Raw genomic sequence first — 23,337 nt, 5'->3', positions numbered from 1 at the left:
GAAGTTCGAATTAACGAGATTGGACTGTACTTGAAATGAATTTAATCTAAAGCTTCATCTTAACGTAAGCTGACAAGAGGTTCAAATCAACACCAAATTTCTCAAAAGAAGCCCTGCAACAAACTGCCTGGTCACAAAAGGTCACTGCTGAAGGCAGATATGCCACCATGCATCACTAGTCATTCAAAGTGAACCGAAACTATGCCCTTGAATGCTGGGGAAAAAAAATCGTTACTGAGTGCATAAAATTTTATTCACAATGCTAAGCACACAGTTATGAGTGCATGGTTTAGTGGATTAAAGGTTGACAAAAATTGGCTTTGGAAACATCTCTTTCCCTTAGTACAATTTAGACTTAATATTTCAGATGTTATAGTAACGTATTCTGGTACTTCTGAATGCTCACAACAGTGAGTGATGCTTTATGCATCAAGTTCACTAACTCATCCAGTGAGCAGGATGTTTCAGAATATCTGTCATACTACACAGTAAATATATCACAGGTAACATAGCAGGAAAAACTTTATTTGAGGGGGACAAATATAATAAAAATACGTGGAGGGGGGAGGTTCAGGTTGTGTGGAAGAACAAGAGCACATGTTTGTGAGTGTGGCGTCAGCAGTCGAGGAAGTTTGCTGCCATGAGCAGCTCGAGGGCAATCTCTGGGGCAATGGGGAACTCGGGGATCTCGGTGGAGCTGTTTGTGTAGCGCACCTTGTATGTGAAGTACTGGCACACCTTCTGTAGGACATGAGACCTGCAAAGAGGCAACACAGAAGCAACCTCAAGGAACAAATCATTGTAGGCTTAGAAAAGGTAAATAACCACTGCACAAAAGCTGCACTATGGTCTACAAAGGATGGCACAGGTGGAAGGCACTGAATGAACTTGGACCAGGTGGGGTTTCGTAACATGCACTCATATTCTAAGCACACAAGTGCTTTTGCATTTTGTCCCCACCATAATGTAGACTCTACGGCTGGGGATAGAACCTATAACTTCGTCCTCAACAGCAGAAAGTCGCAGCCTGTTGGCCACTCCAAGAGACACACCTGCACTATGCTCAAAAAGCTCCTCTTTTGTGTTCCCTCATAGAAACATTAAAAAGATGAAGTCAAAAGTGAGAGAGAGGAAAATGCCTGCCCAAGGCAGCACTCACGGTATCTCTCGAAAGTTGACCTCATTGGTCTCGTTCTCTGCAAACTGGCCTGGACCTGACAGCATAGCCTTGATGGTTCCCGAGGTGAGGGCATGCATGCGCTTGATGATGAACTCATGGCCATCAGATGAGATGAGCTTGACGTACATGGCATCTGGCCCCTCGCAGCCACCATACACCGTGCCCTCATCCATGGGCTTGTCCTCAGACATGATAGCAGCAGCGGGAAAGAACCCTGTTTGCATGTGCACCACAAGCATATCTGTTCTCACGCTTGATCTTTTCTATGGAAGAGACGTCACCTCGCACAACATACGCATTATCGTGGGTGTTTTACTCACAAACAACTTCAACTACTGAAAGCCAAACATCCAGTGTGACGTGTGCTCAGCATAGTGGTTGTAGGTGTGGTGCTGGGTACAATCTTGCATCAGCGCTCTCTCAATGGCCCTTAACGGGGCCCACAAAGCCTTCAAAACTGGAACGCACTGGAGTGTGAACGAATATATTGAGCATGGCGGCTACACCCTTTGTAACGGGCGGCGGCTGGCGCCACCTAGCTTTTTGCTCCCCCTCCTATTTTTTTTTTTTCTTTATATCCCTTTATAGCCCACAAAGCCTTCAAAACTGGAACGCACTGGAGTGTGAACAAATATATTCCTGCAAAAATTTTTGTAAAGGATGTAATAATGGAGGTATACTGAGTGCAATGTTTTCTTTCCTCAATCCTCCTCAACACAATATTTTTTCTCAGTTGAGGCTGTGCCAATTACAATGCCTTGCCCTATTGCTCTTTTCTTACTTTATTGTTTCCATGGTGAGCTAAGTGTAAGGCTTGTTTCACATGCTGCAACTGCAGCAAAAAAAAAATTGGTGCATTCACACATGTCGCAATGCGATTTTTGGAGGGGCCAGCTTCACACGATTGCAATTTCAACACTGCGATAGATGGATGGATGCATGGCGGCTACACCCTCTGTAACGGGCGGTGGCTGGCGCCACCTAGCGTTTTGCTCCCCCTCCTATTTTTTTTCTTTATATCCCTTTCTCCTTAAACTAGTTTTCACTCCCATCCTCCCCCAAAATAAACATCTAAAATATTATAGAAAACATTAGCTCCCAGATTTATGGTATCTCTCCCTTGACTTCCTCCTCCAGCCTCCCCTTCGTTACTGCCACTCTTTTCTCGTCTATTTGCCCTCGTTCCCCAGGAAAACCTAATGCCCCTTCCACGTCTGTCACTGTTCCCTCAGCCAGAGTCAGGCGAAGGTCTGTGCAACTCAGCACTATGTGCTCTGTGGTCTCAATTTCGTGTCCGCAAGCTGTGCATAAAAGGTCCACGTCTACAAATTTAGCCCTGTATGTTTTTGTTCTCAAAACCCCCGTCCTAGCTTCAAATAATAGTGAGCGGCCCCGCGAGTTATCAAATAAGAGCTCTCTCTTAATCTCCTGTTTTTGTGTCCTATACATAGCTAGCGCTGGCTTTCTGAGCATTCTTTCTTCCCATCTTTTTCTTTCCGTCTCCTTCACCTCCTTTCCCACGTTGGGCCCCCTCCATCGGCTGTAGGTATCTAATCCTCGTCTTCCTAGTTCTGAGTGTCCACTTTGTGTTCAAACTTTTCATGTATAGATATTTGTACACTTTTCCCGCCCACCTTTTTCCCCCCAGTGCTGCGAGTCTCTGTTCATATTTTAGCTTACTTACTGCCTCTCTACCGTCGAATGATGTCCATCCCATGTCCCCCTGCACTCCCTCATTAGGGGTGTTCCCGTGCGCTCCTAAGGCCAACCTGCCTACACTTCTCTGTCTTGTTTCCATGCATGCCTGAACTTCCGATTTCATGCACAGTACTGAATTTCCGAATGTGAGGCCAGGTACCATAACCCCTTTCCATACTCCTCTAACCACCTCGTACCTATTATAGTTCCATAGTGCCTTGTGTTTCATTACAGCTGAGTTCCTTTTCACTCTTTCAATCATAATTTGTTCATGTTCTTCCAAGTACTTTTTGCCCTCGTTTGCCATATGCCCAAATACTTGTATTTTTCAACATGATCAATCTTAGTGCCTTGTATTTCCAATGGTTCCCCCCTTTCTTCATTGTATACTATTATCCCAGACTTCTCTCTACTAAATTGCAGTCCCAATTTTTCTCCCTCCTCTCCACATATCCTATTAGTTCCTGTAGCCCTACTCGGGTGTCAGAAAGCAGTACAATATCATCTGCATACAGCAGTCCGGCTATCCGACATCAGTGCGACTGGTGCAGTCCCCATGGTTGCTTGCTGCCAGGTTTAGTGGCACACGCCGCACAATTCCGTTAATGTAATTAAAAAAAAAAATGTGTACAATACAATAATACTGACCTGTCTTTGTTAGAAGCAAATAATATGCGTTTTGTAATTTAAAAACATTTTAATGTTTAAATTTGTTTTGGAGTGTACAACAGCAGCTCCTGAAATTCAATGCAAAGAGACATGGCATACGTAAACAGCTGTTCACAGCTGGTTGTTCGGTGCTGTGTGTCGTCTCATGTGCCTTCTATGCCCGTGTGTTTTGCCTGTGCTACAACCAAGATTACCTATCAACAAGACCATATAGCTACCCTCGCCATATATGCAGTATTCAGATGCTGCACCAAAGTTGTCCTATCAGCACGAGAGCCTTGTGGTACCCATACCTAGCGTAGCATTCTGGAAAAATGATGTGTGTAATGTGCTCGCGACTGCGCATAAGCAGTGCCTGCTGCTAGCTTTATTCTTGCACCAAACTCCGCAACAAGCAACAAACCTAAAGCACACATCTGTCCCTGAAGCTGGCTGCAAATGATCTGTGTGAAATTCAATATTTTCACTGACTTTTTTCACCCGTTCAATTTTTCTGTATAGTGCACCACCACTATACACGTGAATTTGGCCGTCATTACATGGATAACTCGCGAATAAACGTCACGGTCATTTTTCTGTGATGAAAATCATTTTTTTATGTGAATGACGAGTCTCTAACAGAACAATTTTTTTTTTACTAAACTGTGTGCACATAATGAAAACATTTAGTACTTTTAACAAAATTTTAGTATTTTTTGGCTTTTCTTGTATATTTTTACATTTTAAAGCTGGCAGGTCTGCACAATCCTTCTGCCCAACCACTCTAGTAAATGGGCAAGTGCCAGTTAGCATGTCCTGCATGACCTGGCACTGCTCCTGGCTCATTATTGGCCACCTTTGTAAAAAATCCATAAATGGCTGTAAGAAAGTTCTTATATTCAATTATTTAGGCCCTTTGAGGCTTGCTTCAACTTTTTCTAGTGTTTAGAGGCTTAGGAGCTTCATTTAACGGTAAAAGATGGGTAGTAAAGAATATGTTGGTGCCTTTTAAGCACATGGCCCTAGCGCACTGGGACAGTGTGCAGACCTTTTCATAGCTCTAATAATCTAGCAACTGTTCACTGCAGCAAAGCTAAAGGGGTTCAGAGAAGCACACTTCACTTGTGGAGCTTCAATACACCAGAGATACAACAGAAGCCATGTTGCAGGGGCTAGCAACAGCACTTACCGCTCAAGCACTGCCTTCAGGCAAAGTAAGGAGATCCACAACTGTGCTAAAGTACTCTGCCGATATGCTAAAATAAATAAATAAATAAGAAAATAAAGTGCAAAGGAGCAGCGGCAGCATAGAGAGAGGCAATCTTAATACTGCTTGTCTATTAGGTTGCCCCCTTTGCACAAATATTCTCTCTCAAATGCTCTGAATTATTTTTCTGCTTCCTCAACATGCCACACGAGTGTTCTGAACAGAATTTTGGGCGTCTGTACAGATTCATCATTAAATTTCTGTATGAACGCCATTAGGCTTTCAAAAGCAGGCTACCCTAGTTAGGTCCTGACATCAGTAGTTGAATTCCTGCAACAGAACCTAAGAGCGGGCCGGGCGCAACAGCGAATGAGGCAAGAACCAGTGAGTGGAGTGGCCTAAGGCCGGAAGTTGGGCCGTACGCGCATTTCATGAGCCACAGTTTGAAAAAAGTGGCAAATAGGCATGGAGTGTCTCTCGTGTTCTCCGCTCCAAACAGGCTGGCCCAACTGTGTCTCCGCATAATGGGCAGCTCTAAGTTAGGCTGCCAAGTAAACCACATCAAACATTGCATGTGTTGCGCCACTGAGGTTGTTTATGAAATTCCTGTCTTATGGAAAGTTCAATGTAGGACAAACAGGCTGCTGTATCAATGACCAAATGAGGGAGCATTCTAATAATTCAAAGGACTTTTAGCACACTGTAAAGTGTGCCCTTGTAAGCCGAGATTTCATGATGTGAAGATCCTCGGCAGAAGTAAAGATAAAAGGCATGTGAGCTATTAGAAGTGTTTTACATAAAATAAAAAAGTAGTGGTTGTGTAAGTCATACTTCTGTTATTTTCTACAATGCAGAGCTTACTTTCTCTAGGTCTACCAAATGATCTTGCTAGCCCTGATAATTGTCCTCAATAGTGACAGTTGTGCCTGCACGTTGGGAACAGTATATATACTCTTCTCGCCTTCTTTTGAATAAAGTTGTTCGTAGTCCCTGCGAAGTGTTTGAAAGTGTGCCTTCGCACTACATTATGTCGGTAAGCAAACACCAACTAGCCCAACAACAAGCCCTTCTATAGTTCGAATACGAGTGTTCTAACTGATAAGTTTTTGCTAGCTTAGCTCCATACAGCTGAAGCCACTGCACAAGAATCGCACACGCTTGTCTCAAAGCAGACCCTCGTTGTCGCAGACTGCCCTTCAACTTTGACGCTGGCTGCCCTGACAACCAGCGATACTGTGCCTAGCCACAGATAACAGCAGACGTTAATTAAAGGTACAAGAGAGTTCAGAGAAGACATGTTTAAAATGGTAATTGGTCACCGCATGTACGAGAACATAGGCCGGAACGGGCAGACGCCTGCAATTGACGAAGGCATTGTCATTGACTGCGCATATAGCGAAGGTGGCGTTGATATCAGACGGCCGTTTTTTTTTGTTTTTTTTTTTGCTACTGGTGACGACACGGTGTGGTGTTCGAAAAACGCAACACCGTGCGTCAACTTTAGACACATTAAGCAATCGAGCGGCCAGGCACGCATGTGATGTGCGACGCCGGAGAAAACAGTCCATCCGTACAGCCAGAACACCCCTGAATTCCGCGAAGTGTCATTTTTATCAACTCTCAATTGACAGCATACAAAAACTATGTTTACTCTGAAAGAACTATGAAACGCAAACGCACAGTTAAGTTGGCGCCTCCGTCTCACAGTGAAAACGCGCCGATCTGTAGACTTGCACACGGTGGTGAATGACAGTAACGTACAATAGTGTATTTTCAAATCGTTAAATTCACCAAGGTATAGCGCCATTCAGCAGAAAAGGACAAAATCGATCGCCGAACGCGACAGCTACGCTGCGACTAGCCCTACGCGCATGAACATTTGCGCAATTTCGAAAGCCTAAAGGAAAAGTGCAGTTCAAAAGCTACAGAGGTGTTTATCCCGCTTTACCAGCCTTACATAAACCGATATTTCCACAATCTTTACTGTATGGTAAAACAAAGGCGTAACGCAACAACTTACGCAGACAGCAGTCCTCCAAGGTGCCAAAGGTACCAAGCCAGTCACCCGAACCAAGCCAACAACCAGGCCACGCTTCGTATCCGCCCTGGTGGCGGTTGACTATAACTCACGGAAGCGTATATTAAGCATTAAATGGACCCTAAAACGATTTTCTACAAACGTACCGAGACGCTAGGGTAGGTGCTTCTGATCATTGTGTGACGCATGTCAGCCACAGAATAAAGTTTATTATAAGTTTTAAAATATGTGCATCTCTACCTATTGCAGCGGTACACTCTTATAGGCAAAGTTACACCCTTTGGCTTGCCCCTTCTGCCACACAACGATAATCGTTATCTGCCTTGATGCGTTTCCTTTCTTTAACGCTGCGAGCCCAGAACTTTCCAGTAACGAACGGCACGCGCGTTATCAGAAGGGGCACTCCAAAGGGTGTAAACTGTTCTATGCTGATAACGCGCGTGCCGTTCGTTACTGGAAAGTACCGGGCTCGCAGCGTTAAAGAAAGGAAACGCATCAAGGCAGATGACGATTATCGTTGTGTGGCAGAAGGGGCAAGCCAAAGGGTGTAACTTTGCCTAACAGTGTAGGGTGGCTAGAAGGAGCCACCATAGCAGCGGCGCTGCTCCCATGTTTTCAGCCACCCCCTACGTAGTACAGCCTTTATTCTATGGTACAGCTAGGGTGGCTAGTACAGCCGCGCGCGTCGATCCAGGCCGCCGTGTCCAGGTCGTGGCCTCCGAGATTTGCACGCGCCGGGGCTGGTATCAGCGACCACAATTTGCCACATTTCCATCCCGATATCTCTCGAAGAAAGAAGGATAACATACACTCTAAAAACAGTTGCAGCCTTTGGGGTGTATACTTGCCACACAACGATAACCGTCATCTTTCTTGTCCGCATTTCCTTTCTTTAACGCGGCGAGCCCGGTACCTTCCAGTACCGGGCTCGCGCGTTATCAGCATAGCATTCCCGACAGGAAATTAACGAGCGCAGCGTTTTCAAGAACGGAAATATGGGCAAGACAGATGATGATTATCGTTGTGTGGCAAATATACACTCCAAAGTGTGTAAACTTTTCTCAGAGTGTAAAACACTCGTATTACCATGCACGGTGTCTACCAAGTTCACATTTGCAAATTGCCCGAGTTTTCCAGGTTTTTCCTGAGCAACGCAGAACGTTATGTGAAGAAAGGCTGACACACGTCGCCCGATGCTGTCACTCACCAAGTAAGCATCTTCTGGAAAAAAAGAAAAAAAAACTTAATTTAGTTTGAATAGTAAGGAGTACTGTTCATTTTATTTCATTTCATTTTATAGCAAACTGAAGGGAGAGGATAGAAAAATACACAGCAAATATATCCGAAAAAGAAAAAAATGATAAAGGCCATTACAAATCGAGTTGACTATTTTCAAATACGAATAAAAATAGGTGCATACAGAAGCAAATATTTTCGAAAATGAGCTATTTCTATCAAGTGATAGCAAGATCATTGGTATTACGCTCGAACTTTGTCACAAGTTAGATTTTCGCACCAGTTGGAAAATCAACCTGAACTGTCCTCACATATACTCTTAGCCCACGCGCAATGCCTTCGTTTTGTGTTACAGTGCTTTCAAGAGTTTATATTGGTTTGGATGAGGGTCACCTGCATCTTTGCGTCAGCCAACACGTACTTTGCTTTATGAGCTCAAGCTCATTCAAAGAGGTGGCACAGTTCCTTTCCCGATCATTCTTCAATGCGACGGTCATTTCTGTTCTTGTCCTTGTTACACCACGTGCTCGCCCCACGGACCATTTGAAGCATCTGCCTGGTCAGTTGTACAGTCAACGTCCGATTTTTTGTACTCCCTATAGGGCCCACGAAAACGTCCGGGAAAAAAATGAATGCGTGTCTTTCACTGCTCTTAAGGGCTCCAAATCCTCACAGGCACGTCTGAAAAAGCTCTGAAGGCCTGCCAGTACATTTATTAGGCACATTGGTGCTCGTACTGTGACAGGAGACGGCGGGTGTAAAGTAAATATAAATGTTAGCGAAGCTTCCATGGGGGCTCTTGCATTGCCCAGGAACGCTGCGAAATGGTGCTGAAAAGCGCCCTCTGTCCTGAACTGGGTAGTTCCAAGCTCGGTCGTCTGCTTCGGAAAGCACGTTTACAATATGGACCCGCCACTTTCGGTTTCGTTGTACCACGGCTTGCGGCGAATATCGGGCGACGAATATTTTTTCAGGGGTGGCACGTGTACGTGTACCCGTTTAAGAAATAAGCGGCGAATATTTAGCGCGGTGTCAATCGCAAGTCAAACGAGTCGCGTACGAAGTTGAACTTCAGGTAAGGTTTGCACGCTGCTAGATTCAGGCGCAGAAACGCGAGGAAATGCTTGCTATAAATGAATTCACAGCAGCGATAAGCAGACATCATGTGTACGGAACTGCTCGAGCGCCTGACGGTACGCGCCGCGACAGCAGCGGTCTTTCAACATGCCGCGAAACGGCGGGCCTCCTGCAATCTTTGGTGACTGCATGTCGCTAGACAAGTAATTATATCTGCACTGTAGTAACGGCCATCTGTCCCTTTATCAACTGATAAATAACTGATGAAATAACTGAGAGCATATGCGCTCTCAGTAACGTACGTGCGAATCGCGCAGCAGCGCGAGCTCGTGCGCTGATCGGTTGATGTAGCTTTTAAGGACAGCGCTCGAACATCGATGTGCTGCAATCAAAACTATCTTGCTGCGCTGCCTCAACGTGCTGGCTTCAGGTCAAGGATGAGCACACTTAACTCTCTAACCTGTGCTGCTCATAGTGGGGTAGTGAATTGACACCGAATCATCCCGACCATTTGTGGTCATTTGCACACACCTGGTCACTTCACCACATCGCACCAGTCGAATTATTAACGAATCGTGAATCACCAGCCATGCCTGCTGCTATGTCGGTCTGCCGTCGGGACTGTAGGTGCAAAAGACCGAATCTTATAACGCAGATAATCAAGCAAGCTTCAAGACAGTCGAAGCAGTGAGCATGGCGCGAAGTTTCGCTTACCCAGCGCGACGAACTGCAGCTATCCAGCGTGCCCGACGCTCCGCTTCGTGAGGCCTTGAAGGAAGGCGGCAGAATCTGATGTTGGGATTCAAGCCTTCTTGTTCATGGCAGCCCGCGACGCAGAAGTAACGACGGTGACGCTTTTTCGAGTCTGAGCTAGGTCTCTCCAGATCGGCGTCGCCGATTCCTTCTGCTTCCAGCAATACGTCTCACGGAGAGTTCGTTTTCGTTAGACTATAGGTTGCGGCTAGCTCGCAGCGTGGTCGGCGTTGTCTGTGAGAAGTGACGAGCCTTTCCGCCCTCGCAACAGGGCAGAAAAAAAGTGCGAATCGACGCGAAACTCGGGCGAGAAATGCGCTTCGCCACAGCCAGGCTCAATACTATCCACGCCGGTACTACCCAGATAACGTTTCACGCGCCGCCACCAGGCGCCGCTACTATACCTCAAACTCCAGCGCAAGACGCCCATACGTTCAAGACATGGCGGTCACCGTGCATGGCGGTTCATCGGCGGATGGATGGATGAAAGGTAGGAGCGTCCCCTTTGAAACGGGGTGATGGCAGTTGCCACCATGCTCAGCTTTTTATTTTTGTTTAACTGTGTTGGAAGTTACTTAACTTTCCCATTTTCTTTAAATACATCTTCCTACACTTTTAACCTTACACTCTAAGAACAGTTTACACCCTTTGGCGTGCCCCTTCTGCCACACAACAATAATCGTCATCTGCCTTGATGCGTTTCCTTTCTTTAACGCTGCGAGCCCGGAACTTTCCAGTAACGAACGGCACGCGCGTTATCAGCATAGAACAGTTTACACCCTTTGGAGTGCCCCTTCTGATAACGCGCGTGCCGTTCGTTACTGGAAAGTTCCGGGCTCGCAGCGTTAAAGAAAGGAAACGCATCAAGGCAGATGACGATTATTGTTGTGTGGCAGAAGGGGCACGCCAAAGGATCTAGTAACGTTGGTTTTCTTGGCCTGCCTTTAGAGCTTTAGGCGCAGAAAGCGACGCAGGAAGAGGTCAGCTGGACGGTTGTCGCAATCGCACCCCTGCAGAGAACATACTTTCTTTGGAGGCCGACGAAAGCTTTAGGTGCAGAGTGCTGATCCAATCGTCGGGCGCCAAGCCCGTCGGCCAGCGCAGTCACACAAAAACACCCAAACAAATATCTGCCGACCGTAACTCACTACTTTTGACTGAACAGGTAAAGAATCGATGAAGCAACCCGCGTCACAAAATTCAGACAAACGTTGACAAGCCAAACTGCACAGCGTGTGAGGGGGGCGTATTTCAACACGTTAACTTTACGAGCGTGCCTTTCTGCACATTTCAAGAGCTGCATTGCATTGCGGGTGATAGCGGCGTCAATGCCCCCAGTAACGACGGGCGCTGAAAAGAAATGTATTTATTAATAATAAGAAAATTAAATAAACTTGTATTTTCTTAACTCGTCACAATTATATAAAATCGACCAGGAATTCTATTTTCATTGAATGAATCTGCCTCGCTAGAATAAAAAAAAAACGTTTTTTTTTCTTTCCCAATGATTGTTTCCTCCAAACATAGTCGCGCTTCAATCGCTACTCCCATAACCACCCTTGCTGATGTCGGTGACAAATAGTAATGAAGCGCTTTTCACCCGAAGCTTCGCGACCTATTTGTATCGACCTTGACGGATGTATAATTATGGAATAAGTACTGCGTCCCGTGACAATTGCCCCTTGCCACGCTTGTGAAGCTTCACGGCAATACTTCACGTACAATTAACCGCGTAACATCGCTGTGCTGAGGCGAAGCTACCTTTGTGGAACTGGCATTATGCAACGCGCCATGCTTTCTAAGCTTCGAAGGCAATTGTGAGGATTACAGAGGCGGAGTCGGTGCCACTACTGACAGCGGCGAATTCATTCAATGAAAAGCACGGCACCGAACGGCGAACCTTAACAGCGAACGTCGAAGCAGCGTTACCGCGGTGGTGGCTACGGCTGCCAGTGGATCTGCGTGCGAGGGCGCCGGTCCGAGGCGGCGAGATAAAATGGCGGCTGCGGTGGCTTTGACTAACGCCGTTTCGGACCTGCGGTCACGGTAAAAAGTCCGGAACGACAACACAGTAGTGCAAACAATCACAAGGGCATTTATTGCACCTTTCATAGATCAATGCCTGCTAGCCAAGTTGCTGCGTGCGAGGGCGCCGGTCCGAGGCGGCGAGATAAAATGGCGGCTGCGGTGGCTTTGACTAACGCTGTTTCGGACCTGCGGTCACGGTAAAAAGTCCGGAAAATCGGACGGAGAAGGATTCTTTCTTCAGAAATTTCATACGCTCTTATGCACCGACTCTATGGTGCACGTGATGGTGCCTCGAAGCCGTCCGAATTATCGGGCATGTCCCAAAAATCGGGCGTCTGGAAAATCGGTCGTTGTCTGTACACAAACTCCTCTGACCGATGACACGGCGTCAAAGACGATTCGTTAAGATTCCTGTTACTCGAGCCAGCAACAGGGCGACTTTTGTTCCCTTTCAATAAAATGACAGCTAATTTTCCCTGATTGAAGCACAAATTCCCTTAGTTTTCCCTGAAAATTCCCGGTTGGTAGACACCCTGAAATTTACTTACATCAATATATTTTATGCTGGGCACCGTGGTATAGGTCGTGGGGATGACTCAACACCGGTGACAGCACAGACGAATATCGATTCTGGCCATAAATTGTGGGGATGCGCGACTCTCGCGCGTCCCCTGATATGTTTTTCCCGCATAGCGCGTCTCCTGTAATCCGGCTTCGCGGCGTGGGCTAGCGCCCGCGGCGGTCTGAGTGGTTGAGGCGCTGTACGAGAGATGGCGCGAGTGTTGCGCTGCTAACGCCGCCGACAGGCGGGGTGACTTGGGCGCCGATAGACAAGGCGCTTCCTCTTGGGTTCGGGACAGCAAGCAGTACGGACGTGCCGTGCCGCGCGTGCGCCGATCCATGCTTCTGCGAGACTGTCTCGCGTGGCCGCCTTCGTACGCACCAGCGTTCGCGTGACCGTACGCGCGAACGACCAGGCGTTGGGATCCAGCATGGGGCGAACATATTCGCTCGCTATCCGGTCGCGGTGAGTCGGACTTCTAAATTTGTCATGCGCCCATCGGCATGTTTTGTGGATAGCAACTTGGCTAGCAGGCATTGATCTATGAAAGGTGCAATAAATGCCCTTGTGATTGTTTGCACTACTGTGTTGTCGTTCCTTTGTCCCAAGAGCACGGAGGAGAACCCCACAAAATAGACGTACACTTCTTGCGTAAGGAAATAGTGACAGACGCCAAACCACGAGGAAGAGGCAAGGAAACATTCACTTTATAAGAGAAAAAAAAATAAAGCGGTTGAGAGGGCCCCTCACCAGGCCACACAGCAAATTTTGGTGATACGATGGAAGTTGTTACGTGCCCACTTGGGAGCGTTCTGCCGCAAGAATTTTTCAAATTGGTTCATTAAAGGATGAGAGTGCCAGCGCCAACAAGGACACTCTCCACTTTCCCCGTCTAGCCTCTGCAAGCGAAATTCCTTAGAAATTCCCTGCGTTCTCCCGCACCGGATCTGGAGGATCGCGTGAAGCATACGTCAGGGGCGCCACTTTCCTTTTTCTCTCTCTCTCTCTCTCTCTCTCGCTTCCTAGTGCGGCGGCGCGCTTCCGCTGACGGTCGCGCGCGCGAGCTGTTGCGATTGTCTCGTTTCGCGCAGCGCACGATCTTGCGCTCTGTGCACGGGAGCACCTGACTGGCGGCATAAGTTAGTGCCACACGAACACTGAGGCAGACAGAACATGATCGCATGCTGGAACACGGTAGAAAATTAAAGTTTCGCTCTCAGCGCGACTTGGGAAGAACCAAACGAAATGCAAGTACACTCGCCCACAAAATATTGCGTGACGGTGAGTACGGGGCGAAACGACCCTCCTCCCCTTCTAGCGGCGCGCCCGCGCTGTCGAGTCCGACGCATGCGCGTCCCTCCGGGACTGCAGGCGTGCATGTTTCCGCGCTTCCTCCTTGCGCGCCGGTGATATACGAATGTAGCCTCGAGGTGGCCCTCGTGCAATTGGCGCAGTGGTGGCTTCTATGGGCCAAACTTCGCTTATACAACAGTAAGCAAGAGTTTATTTTAGTTTTGCCTGTCTCCTTCTATAGAGTGTTTTCTGCCACGCTCTATTGCGGGAGAACGCCCCCGTTCATAAAAAGAAACGACGATGATTGGCCACGAAAAGGTGCAGCGCAGAAAAAAGAATGTCTTGTTGCGTTCGCCACTGGGCCCTATACGTCAGCACTCGTGACTCGACAAGAAAGCGGCCGCTGGAGACAAGTCAGTGGGAAAATATGGCATAGGGTCTACGGATAGCAGGGGGGAGTTATTAGTAGTTTGCAGAACGGAATAATATGCGGATAATGAATACTTTCTTCCGCAGGCGGGATAGCCGAAAGTGGACGTGGAGGAGCCCGAATGGCGAGACTAGAAATGAAATAGGCCTCATACTCTGTGCCAACCCAGGCATCATATATGTGGACGTGCTCGGCAAGGTGCGCTGCAGTGACCATAGGATGGTAAGAACTCGAATTCCTAGACTTGAGGAGGGAACGGAAGAAACTGGTACATAAGAAGCCGATCAATGAGTTAGCGGTAAGAGGGAAAATAGAATAATCCCAGATGAAGCCACACAACAGATACCCGGCTTTAACTCAGGAACATGGCCTTAGTGTTGAAGATACGAACGACAATCTTATGGGCATCATTAAAGGGGTGGAGACATCAAAATTTTCGTTCATGCGTTTCTTTATTCAAACGTTGCGTCATGCTTCAGGGAGCACGATACACACAGCGGGATTCATATATATCCGATAAATCATTTAATAATAGCATTATTATACCGAGCGATTTCGGTTTCGGTTTCTGGGCTCCGGGGGATGCTATGACGTCACAGAGAAAGAGAAGGAAACGCAACATGGCTTGGTCACGTGGGCCACAAGAAATAGTGACGTAAAACGATGCTGCGTCGTCTGCTCGCGCGTACGCTTGCTCTCCCAGCAGAGGTAAACAACTGGCGATTCGAAGTGCATGTCGCGATAATTATAATTATTGCGAAGAGCGACAACAACGGTAAGAATATATTGCGGCTTGTGAGAGTCGGTGATTCATTCCGAAGCGCCGTAAGCTTTAGCTTTGAAGTGAACCGGAAAAGGCCTAGCGACGATATCGGCGGCGCCGTACGATCAGAGGCGGTGAGGCTGCCGTCGGTGTCAGAGTGACCACTCCTCGGTCGCTGATTGGCCGCTTCGCCGTACGGCTGCCGCACAACCGCACAAATGGGTCCCGGGCCCGTCCTCTCTACGGGAAGGAAATGTCGCCGTTCGCGAGCAAAACCGCCGTCGCACGGGGGCCCGCGAACGGCTAACGGCGTGCGGCGAGTCTCCGATCCGTGCCGGTAACGTGGACGGGCCCTCACATCGGGAAAGGTCAAGCGAACGAGAGACCACTCCGAGCTGCCGAACTATGCGACTATGCGAGGAGAGAAGCGGACAACACGAACGCCGCATATCTTGGTCCCTTTCGGTTCGGCCGGCTAGTGTTACACGCAGTTTGCCGTTCGCGGGCCGCCGTGCGGCGTTCGTCTTGTCCACTTCTCTCCTCTTGTGTCCGTGTCTGCACGCCTTACCCCTTCTTTGCATTAAGAAAGGATTTCTATATGCCTGTAGCTCAGTCATAGTGGAGGCTATGCTCGGTCGCTCGGCTCAGCAGGCTCCGTAATCGGCATTCCATCGCTACTCATCATACGTCACGTTTTTGTGCTAGTGTGCTATGACGTCAATATTTTCGTTCCTCCTCTGTGACGTCATAACTGCCGCGATAGCGATGGGTCTCGACCACGAGAAGGAGTTTTGAATGACTTTTTGGAGCTGAATTAAAATTATTTTGAAATGTTTGCAGCGTCCAATACCTCGTTCTGGGTGTCCTTGCATACGGAAGCAGCCTACAACATGCTTTTTATAGACTCAAAATTTGGTGTCCCAACCCCTTTAAGGAGTGTGCAATAGAAGTCGGTGGTAACTTCGTTAGACAGGATACTAGTAAGCCATCGCAGGAGACGAAAGATCCGATTAAGAAACGCCAATGCATGAAAGCCTCTAACTCTACAGCTAGAATAGAACTGGCAGAACTTTCCAAGTTAATCAACAAGCGTAAGACAGCTGACATAAGGAAGTATAATATGGATAGAATTGTACATGCTCTCAGGAAGCCTAGAAGCAGTGAAGAAGAAACTAGCAATAGGCAAGAATCATATGTATGCGTTAAGAAACAAAGCCGGCAATATCATTACTAATATGGATGAGATGAGGAGTTCTATAGAGATTTATACAGTACCAGTGGCACCCACGACGATAATGGAAGAGGGAATAGTCTAGAGGAATTTGACATCCCACAAGTAACGCCGGAAGAAGTAAGGAAAGCCTTGGGAGCTATGCAAAGGGGGAGGGCAGCTGGGGAGGATCGGGTAGCAGCAGATTTGTTGAAGGATGGTGGGCAGATTGTTCTAGAAAAACTGGCCAGCCTGCATACGCAATGCCTCATGACCTCGAGCATACCGGAATCTTGGAAGAACGCTAACATAACCCTAATCCATAAGAAAGGGGACGCCAAAGATTTGAAGAATTATAGACCGATCAGCTTACTGTCCGTTGCCTACAAAGTATTTACTAATGTAATTGCAAATAGAATCAGGAACACCTTAGACTTCTGTCAACCAAAGGACCAGGTAGGATTCCGTAAAGGCTGCTCAACAATAGACCATATTCACACTGTCAATCAGGTGATAGAGGAATGTGCGGAATACAGCCAACCCTTATATATAGCTTTCACTGATTACGAGAAAGAGTTTGATTCAGTCGAAACCTCGGCAGTCATACAGGCATTACGGAATTAGGGTGTATACGAGCCGTATGTAAAAATACTGAAAGATATCTATAGCGGCTCCACAGCCACCGTAGTCCTCCATAAGGAAAGCAACAAAATCCCAATAAACAAGGGCGTCAGGCAGGGAGATACGATCTCTTCAATGCTATTCACAGCGTGTTTACAGGAAGTATTCAGAGACCTAGAGTGGGAAGAATTGGGGATAAAAGTTAATGGAGAATACCTTAATAACTTGCGATTCGCTGATGATATTGCCTTGCTTAGTAACTCAGGAGAAAAATTGCAATGCATGCTCACTGACCTGGAGAGGCAAAGCAGAAGGGTGGGTCTAAATATTAATCTGCATAAAACTAAAGTAATTCAGTGGCTATGGTGTTAGGCTGCTGAGCACGAGGTCGCGGGATCGCATCCGCAACGCGAGTTAATGATATCTTAGTTGAAATCAAGAAAAGCAAATGGGCATGGGCAAGACTTGTAGTGAGGGAAGATAGCCGATGGTCATTAAGGGTTACGGACTGTATTCCAAGAGAACGGAAGCACAGCAGGGGGCGGCAGAAAGTTAATTGGGCAGATGAGATCAAGAAGTTTGCAGGGACATGGCCACAATTAGCACATGAGCGGGGTAGTTGGAGAAGTATGGGAGAGGCCTTTGCCCTGCAATGGGCAAAGCCAGGCTGATGATGAAAGTCCAAAGCCAACGACCACGCCATGCATGTGGTTTGATTGCTTGTTTAGGATCGTATACTTTGAACAAAATTGCGTAGCCTTTCTTTTAGATCATGTAGCCGTTGATTACACGCACACCTTTACGGACGGCTATACACTTGCACAGTAGTATTGCCTTGTGATCGCTGTGCTTGACGGTCAGAGGCTCTGCCATCGTAACGTGACACAACACGTTTGCAAACGAGAGATAGATGCAGGAGCGGCGTAGCGTCGTGGGTCTCTGTAGCGTCTTGTTTCATTGGGTACCGATCAAGCATAAAACTCTCGACCCATTTGCTGTGCTCTTTCGCCACATCGATGTCAAAGTCGCCGCACACAAGGATCGGTATACTACTTTATGTGGCTTTAAAGGTCTTCATCGTTTCTGCCACGAATGTTTCCGCGTCACGAGACGCGTTCGGCCTGATGTACACGCTGACGATTAGAAGATCAGTAGGCATCTCGGCTCCACAAGCGTCTCCCACTTGGCTCCTGCATACTGTTGCCAATACACAAGATCAGCCTTACGGGCACAATCGCGCTCAGCAGCCTCTTCTGCCATGTGCTGCACCCACGGCCTACCAATGGCGACGGCCGGGAATGCATTGCGTGGCACGCGTAATGCAATGCAAACATATATAGTTCATCTGGGCAGCGTGGCGTTCAACGATCTTTGAGGAACGGGCTTTGATGTTGTTTTTCCAGATCCTAATACGAGCCTGTGTTCACGCGCACTTGCTGCCTCCATAAGCAGGGAAGCTCAGTTAATCACGACAGGGTGGTGTTTTATGCCTAGCAGACGCAACTTGCGCTTCCAGTTAACTTCGTGCGCGTGCTGCGAATGTAAAATGTAGTGCCTTGCGCAGATGTAAGTTGGCTTTCCTAAAGTGCGTTTTCGGCGCTCACGGACGAATCAGCGAGATACAGAAAGCTCCAATAACAGACGCTGCCTTGAATAATTCCTGAAGTGTCACCAGTCACTATGATCGAGCGACGTCACAGCATATGCATTTACGTAGGCGCACTTGCTGATGCACTTCATCCCCCCCCCCCCCCCCCGATCTTGGAGCGAGGTGACCACGAGAAGGGAAAACGGCGTTTAGTGCAGAATTTCAGCTCTCCGCGACGCAACCCTTAGCATTCTTTAGAACTGATGGTAGCGCTAAAAGGGACGAACACACGGTGAAAAGACGACACGATGACGAGGGAACGCTACTGACAACTGGTTTATTCTTGAAAAGGGTTCAATATTTAGGACAATCACAACACATGCGCACAACCGAACTGCACCAGCCTTTAAAAAAATAAATGAAAAAGAAAGAAGGCTCGCGCAGTTCGATTGTGCACATGTGTTGTGATTATCTTAAATATTGAACCCTTTTCAAAAATAAACCAGCTGTCAGTAGCATTCCCTCGTCGTCGCGCAGTCTTCTCACCGTGTTCGTCCCTTTTAGCGCTACCATCAGTTTTGAAGAATGCATCACCAACTAGCCCAGAACAAAGTTTTATTGACTCTTAGCAGACATCGTGAGCACGCATTGTATGCACTGCACTTGTCGGCTCAACATGGCCAGACCTGGCGCGGGCTACTCCAAGTCATGTTTAACGGGGCATAAAAAAAAAAAAAAAAAAAAAAAAATGGACAGGCACAGCACTTATCTTATTGGTACTTGTCCCATCCTGCTGCTTCGATACACACGTCAAAGCTGTGCTTAAATAAATTCCCAAAGTGTGTAGGATTTGCATTTTCAATTTTTTTTTGTCACTTCTGTAAACTAAAGGTGATGCTAACGTCGATATTCTACCAGACGCTCACCCTTTATTCCTCTAAGGGGGTGCTGAAATCAGCGAGTTCTATTACTTCTCGAAGCGAGATCGGTATGCCTTAGAACACGCACCTATAAAGCGACATATAAGAAGGAAGAAGAAGCATGTGCTTGCTGCGGTAAAGCTAGGGAAACGACGGAGCATACTTTATTAGAATGTGAAGACGTGTACCCAGCGGTCGATTTAGGCACCACTGGCCTCCTTGAAGCCCTTGGGTTCAGCGGGAGCAGTGGTAAAGCGAACAGGTCCGCAATAGACATCAGTAAGAGGCGATTGGAGGATTGGTGAAAGAAAAGTGGGGAAACGACAAAAGACTGAGACGTACAAAAGCACAGTTCGCAATAGGGGATCAGAAAATTTGGACGTGGTAGTTCATAGTGTTTTTTTTTTCTTCATTGGTTAACCTAGGTAGGATATTAGGCAGCATAGTAGCAAGAGCTTGGTGGCGCAAGCCACCGCCCCGTTCCAAAGGGGACGCTCATAACATCCATCCATCCATCTATTCTCCGCTCTCGTCTGACACATTTATACCAGAGCTGCTGGTAGCGTAGGTATGCCCCTCCATCCCAACCAATCTGAGGTTTTATGCGACAAAACAAGAATCCAGTGGGATGCAAGTTGTAGCAGGGCACTCGAGCAAGTAATTTTGGGATCTTTTAAGCATTTTTTTGCATTCCACCCCATAAGACCACATCGCGGGATGAAACCCGCGACCTTGAGCTCAGCAGACCAATGCTATGGTGGCTAGAGGGGGAGGTCATAGAATAAAGAACAAACTTAGAGAAGGGAAACTGTACCTTCCGCCGTGGTTCGAAAATAAGCAGCGGCAGCGCATGGAACTTACTTTGGGGGACGCCAGATGACGTTGCTCAAACCGGAAGCGGAAGTGCACATTTTTTTTTTTAGAGCAAAATTCAATATGGCCGTTTTTTGCTGGTCGCGTACGCTGGTACGCGCCGTGCTTGCCCTGCAGGCTATGCGGCATGCCTCAATGCCTTCGCTGCCGCGTAGGTGGTGCGTTCTAATTGCCAAGAGCCTCTACTGACGCCCATACAAACAAGCCACAAGTGAGTGAACAGAACGCGCGACTTTATTGGCAGAAGACAAGCAGTGTACATTCTCGTGCAATAGCAGAAATAAAGTTTGCATGTCGAGATACGCTGGAATCATTGACGCGAGCTCGTAAACGGCTCACCGTCGTCGTCGCACGTGGTGGTCTACTAACGAGCAACAACCAGCAGCAGAAACAGATTGGACAGAGTGTTCCACCTGTTTGCGGCGACAGTCGCTGTTAAAGATGAGCAACTTGCAGTGCAAAGCAATCAGGTGACGCAGGCATCTGCTGCCGCAGCATACACAGCGACATGGACTACCCATCATTTTAGCATTGACTCCTTTCCAGCCTGCATGTTTCTTTTCTTTTGGAGGCCGCTAATGTGTGGCTCACACTTGGTGTCCCACATTGTCTCAATATGGACAAGTCGCTTTCGTGGGCATCACCTTCATCAGCCACTTCTACGGGCCTTTCCACCCAACTTCATACACGTCCGACCATGTAAGCACTTATGCTGGTCTCCGTTCATGCCTAATCGCGGCCGAGAAAGGCCAGAGGCACAATTTGCCCATGGCTGCAGCAGGAAAGGGTGAACGGGGAGCACGAATCACGGTGTGCGTAAATTGGGAGTCTATGTCGCTGTGCAGACTGCAGGATCAAATGCTTACTACGAGAGGCTGCTTCCCAGTGCAACCGACCAGGCCGCAATATTCGAAAAACATTAAACTGCGACCGTAACCAAGTGGCATAACAGCAAGATTAAACAGCAATCAGTCACCGCATGAGGTTCAGACAATACATTATACATTGGCTACGAACCATCTTACGGCATAATGCTTGCCTTTGTCACATGTGGTGGTCTGGTAACGAGCGACAACCTGCGGTACAAACAGATTGGACAGAGTCTCGCACCTGTTTGAACCAACAGTTGCCGTTGAAGATGAGCAACTTCCATTGCGAAGCAATCAGGTGATGCAGGCATCTGCTGCCGCAACCAACACAGCGACATGGACTACCCGGCATTTTAGCGTTAACTCCTTTCCAACGTGCACATTTATTTTCTTTCGGGGGCTGCTATGTGTGGCTCACACTTTGTCGCAATGTGGACAAGTCGCTTTTGTGGGCATCACCTTCGGCAGCCATTCTTGCGGGCCTTTCCACCCATACGGCTATCAACTTCATACACTTCGAACCATGTGAGCACATATGCTGGTCTCCGTTTTGAGCAAATCATGGCCGAGGTAAGCCACAAGCACAATTTGCCCATTACTGCAGCAGGCCAGAACGAACGGGGCGCACCAGTTACGGTGTGTGTATATTGGGAGTCTATGTCGCTTTGCGGACTGCAGGAGCAAATGCTTACCTCGAGGGACTGCTTACCAATGCAACTGACCAGGCCCCCACATCTGAGAAACGTAACACAGTTACCACAGCCAAGTGTGGCAGCAAAACCAGATTCTGCAATCAATCACTTCACTGTAGCTTGCACAAAGACCCAGGCTATCAAGGAAGAGGAGCAATCATCAACTAGACTAGGAATATGGAAAATGAGAAAGCTTGCATTCAAGAGAGAAGCCACTCTGCTCTGCAAGCATTGAAGGCTAAAAACATCAAGAAAAGTAAAATGGTGCATAGCACATGTGCATAGGTTAATGCAAGACGCATGCCGATGCTGCATCAGCTATTTCAGGAGAGGAATTGCGCATGACAACATACACTAGAAGATACTGCTACAGATATGTTAGGCTGCTAGACAGTGACTGGTATTAAGTATCAGCGAAGAATCGGTTGACCTTTATATTTGGATGAGGATGAATGACCTTTAACAAAAATGGGCAATGAGAAAGCTTGCATTTATAGAAGAAAAATTACACTTGGCACAAACGGAATTAACATGGCTAGGAAGCTGATTAAGGGCAAACTGCTGGAACTCAATCTTTTGGCCAGCGTCGTCCGTGCTTGGTCAGATGTTGCAGGTGCACCTGAAGACGAAGAATTTCTAGAAAGTCCTTTTTGAGTTACCTGGATGACTCAACCAAATGTCCGTGCTGGTGGAATGGTGGCTGAAGCTCTTTTCAGTCTTGACACAGTCCTCTGCAGACTTGATATCTCATTCATATTCTTCTGCATGTGCGTCTTTGTTCTTGGTGTAAAAGCCTTGCAAATTCGGCTCCAGCCCCTTCCTGTTGGCGCAGATAGGAGCTCCTGTGATGACCAAGATGTGCTTGGCATAGACTCTGTTGAGGCAAAACGGTGACACATGAGATACAGCACAGATTAGCCAAATTTATGTGTGTTTTATATGTTCGAACCAATTATACTGAACCATAAATATGAACAAACATTCATATCTGCTGCAAACAGCAAGCCAATACAGCATATATCAAACATATTTATTTCTGAACCATGTGTTGTTTACCTTGTAGTAGTAGCCAATGTCCACACAATGACCTTGTTGTAGCAGGCAGCAGCTTCTGTTTAGTGCGTGGAGTGTGTTGCTTTATACTGGTGCCGTCTTCATTACTGCACGTCTGGAACAGAAATTTTGACTGAATCAGAAATTGAAAAAGCAAAGTTTTAAAATGCAAAAAGGTGTGACATATATGTTGTAATGATTTGCGACTACAGAACACATGCAAATGTACACTGTCTGTTCTAGGGTGCTTAAGCAGCATGTTAAATAAATATTGCTATTGTCCATAAAATTGATGTCTGCCTAACTACAATGCATGTCAACAGCGCAAGTACTATTAAGATAACAAATGAGAACATTTGTGGGTTCATTTATACACTAGAAGTGATCACACTGCTAGTTCCACAAGCAAATGCATGAAAGTCATGAAGCTATTAGAACTGATGCATTATTTTTCTGCACGAACGTGATGCACCGCTTCACTACTGCAAAAATAAATGCCCTACGGTAAACCAATCTGAACAGCAAGAACATTTGGAACCAACAAGTACGAAATATGGGTGAATTATCATGCTTGCAACTGTTTAATACATTAAATTCT

At 47.2% G+C, this 23,337-nt stretch overlaps 1 protein-coding gene and 1 long non-coding RNA gene across 2 annotated transcripts; both read right to left on the bottom strand.

The window, feature by feature from the left end:
• Nucleotides 1-504: 504 nt before the first annotated feature.
• On the bottom strand, nt 505-6,859 carry EloC (transcription elongation factor elongin C). Its single transcript, XM_050174677.2, has 3 exons — nt 6,754-6,859; nt 1,160-1,394; nt 505-757 (listed from the first exon to the last, which is right to left on the bottom strand). The coding sequence occupies exons 2-3, from the start codon at nt 1,369-1,371 to the stop codon at nt 616-618; spliced, it is 354 nt and encodes a 117-aa protein (XP_050030634.1). The 5' UTR covers nt 1,372-1,394; nt 6,754-6,859; the 3' UTR covers nt 505-615.
• Nucleotides 6,860-20,341: 13,482 nt separating this feature from the next.
• LOC140213280 (uncharacterized) lies at nt 20,342-23,016 on the bottom strand. The gene is made up of 2 exons (XR_011890250.1): nt 22,743-23,016; nt 20,342-22,560 (listed from the first exon to the last, which is right to left on the bottom strand). It is a non-coding gene; the product is annotated as an uncharacterized lncRNA (long non-coding RNA).
• Between the last annotated feature and the right edge of the window lie 321 nt (nt 23,017-23,337).

The sequence above is a fragment of the Dermacentor andersoni genome, chromosome 9, assembly GCF_023375885.2.
Source record: "Dermacentor andersoni chromosome 9, qqDerAnde1_hic_scaffold, whole genome shotgun sequence".
NCBI lineage: Eukaryota > Metazoa > Arthropoda > Arachnida > Ixodida > Ixodidae > Dermacentor > Dermacentor andersoni.
The sequence above is the reverse complement of the archived record's forward strand: the minus strand, read 5'-3'. Positions and strand labels throughout refer to the sequence as shown.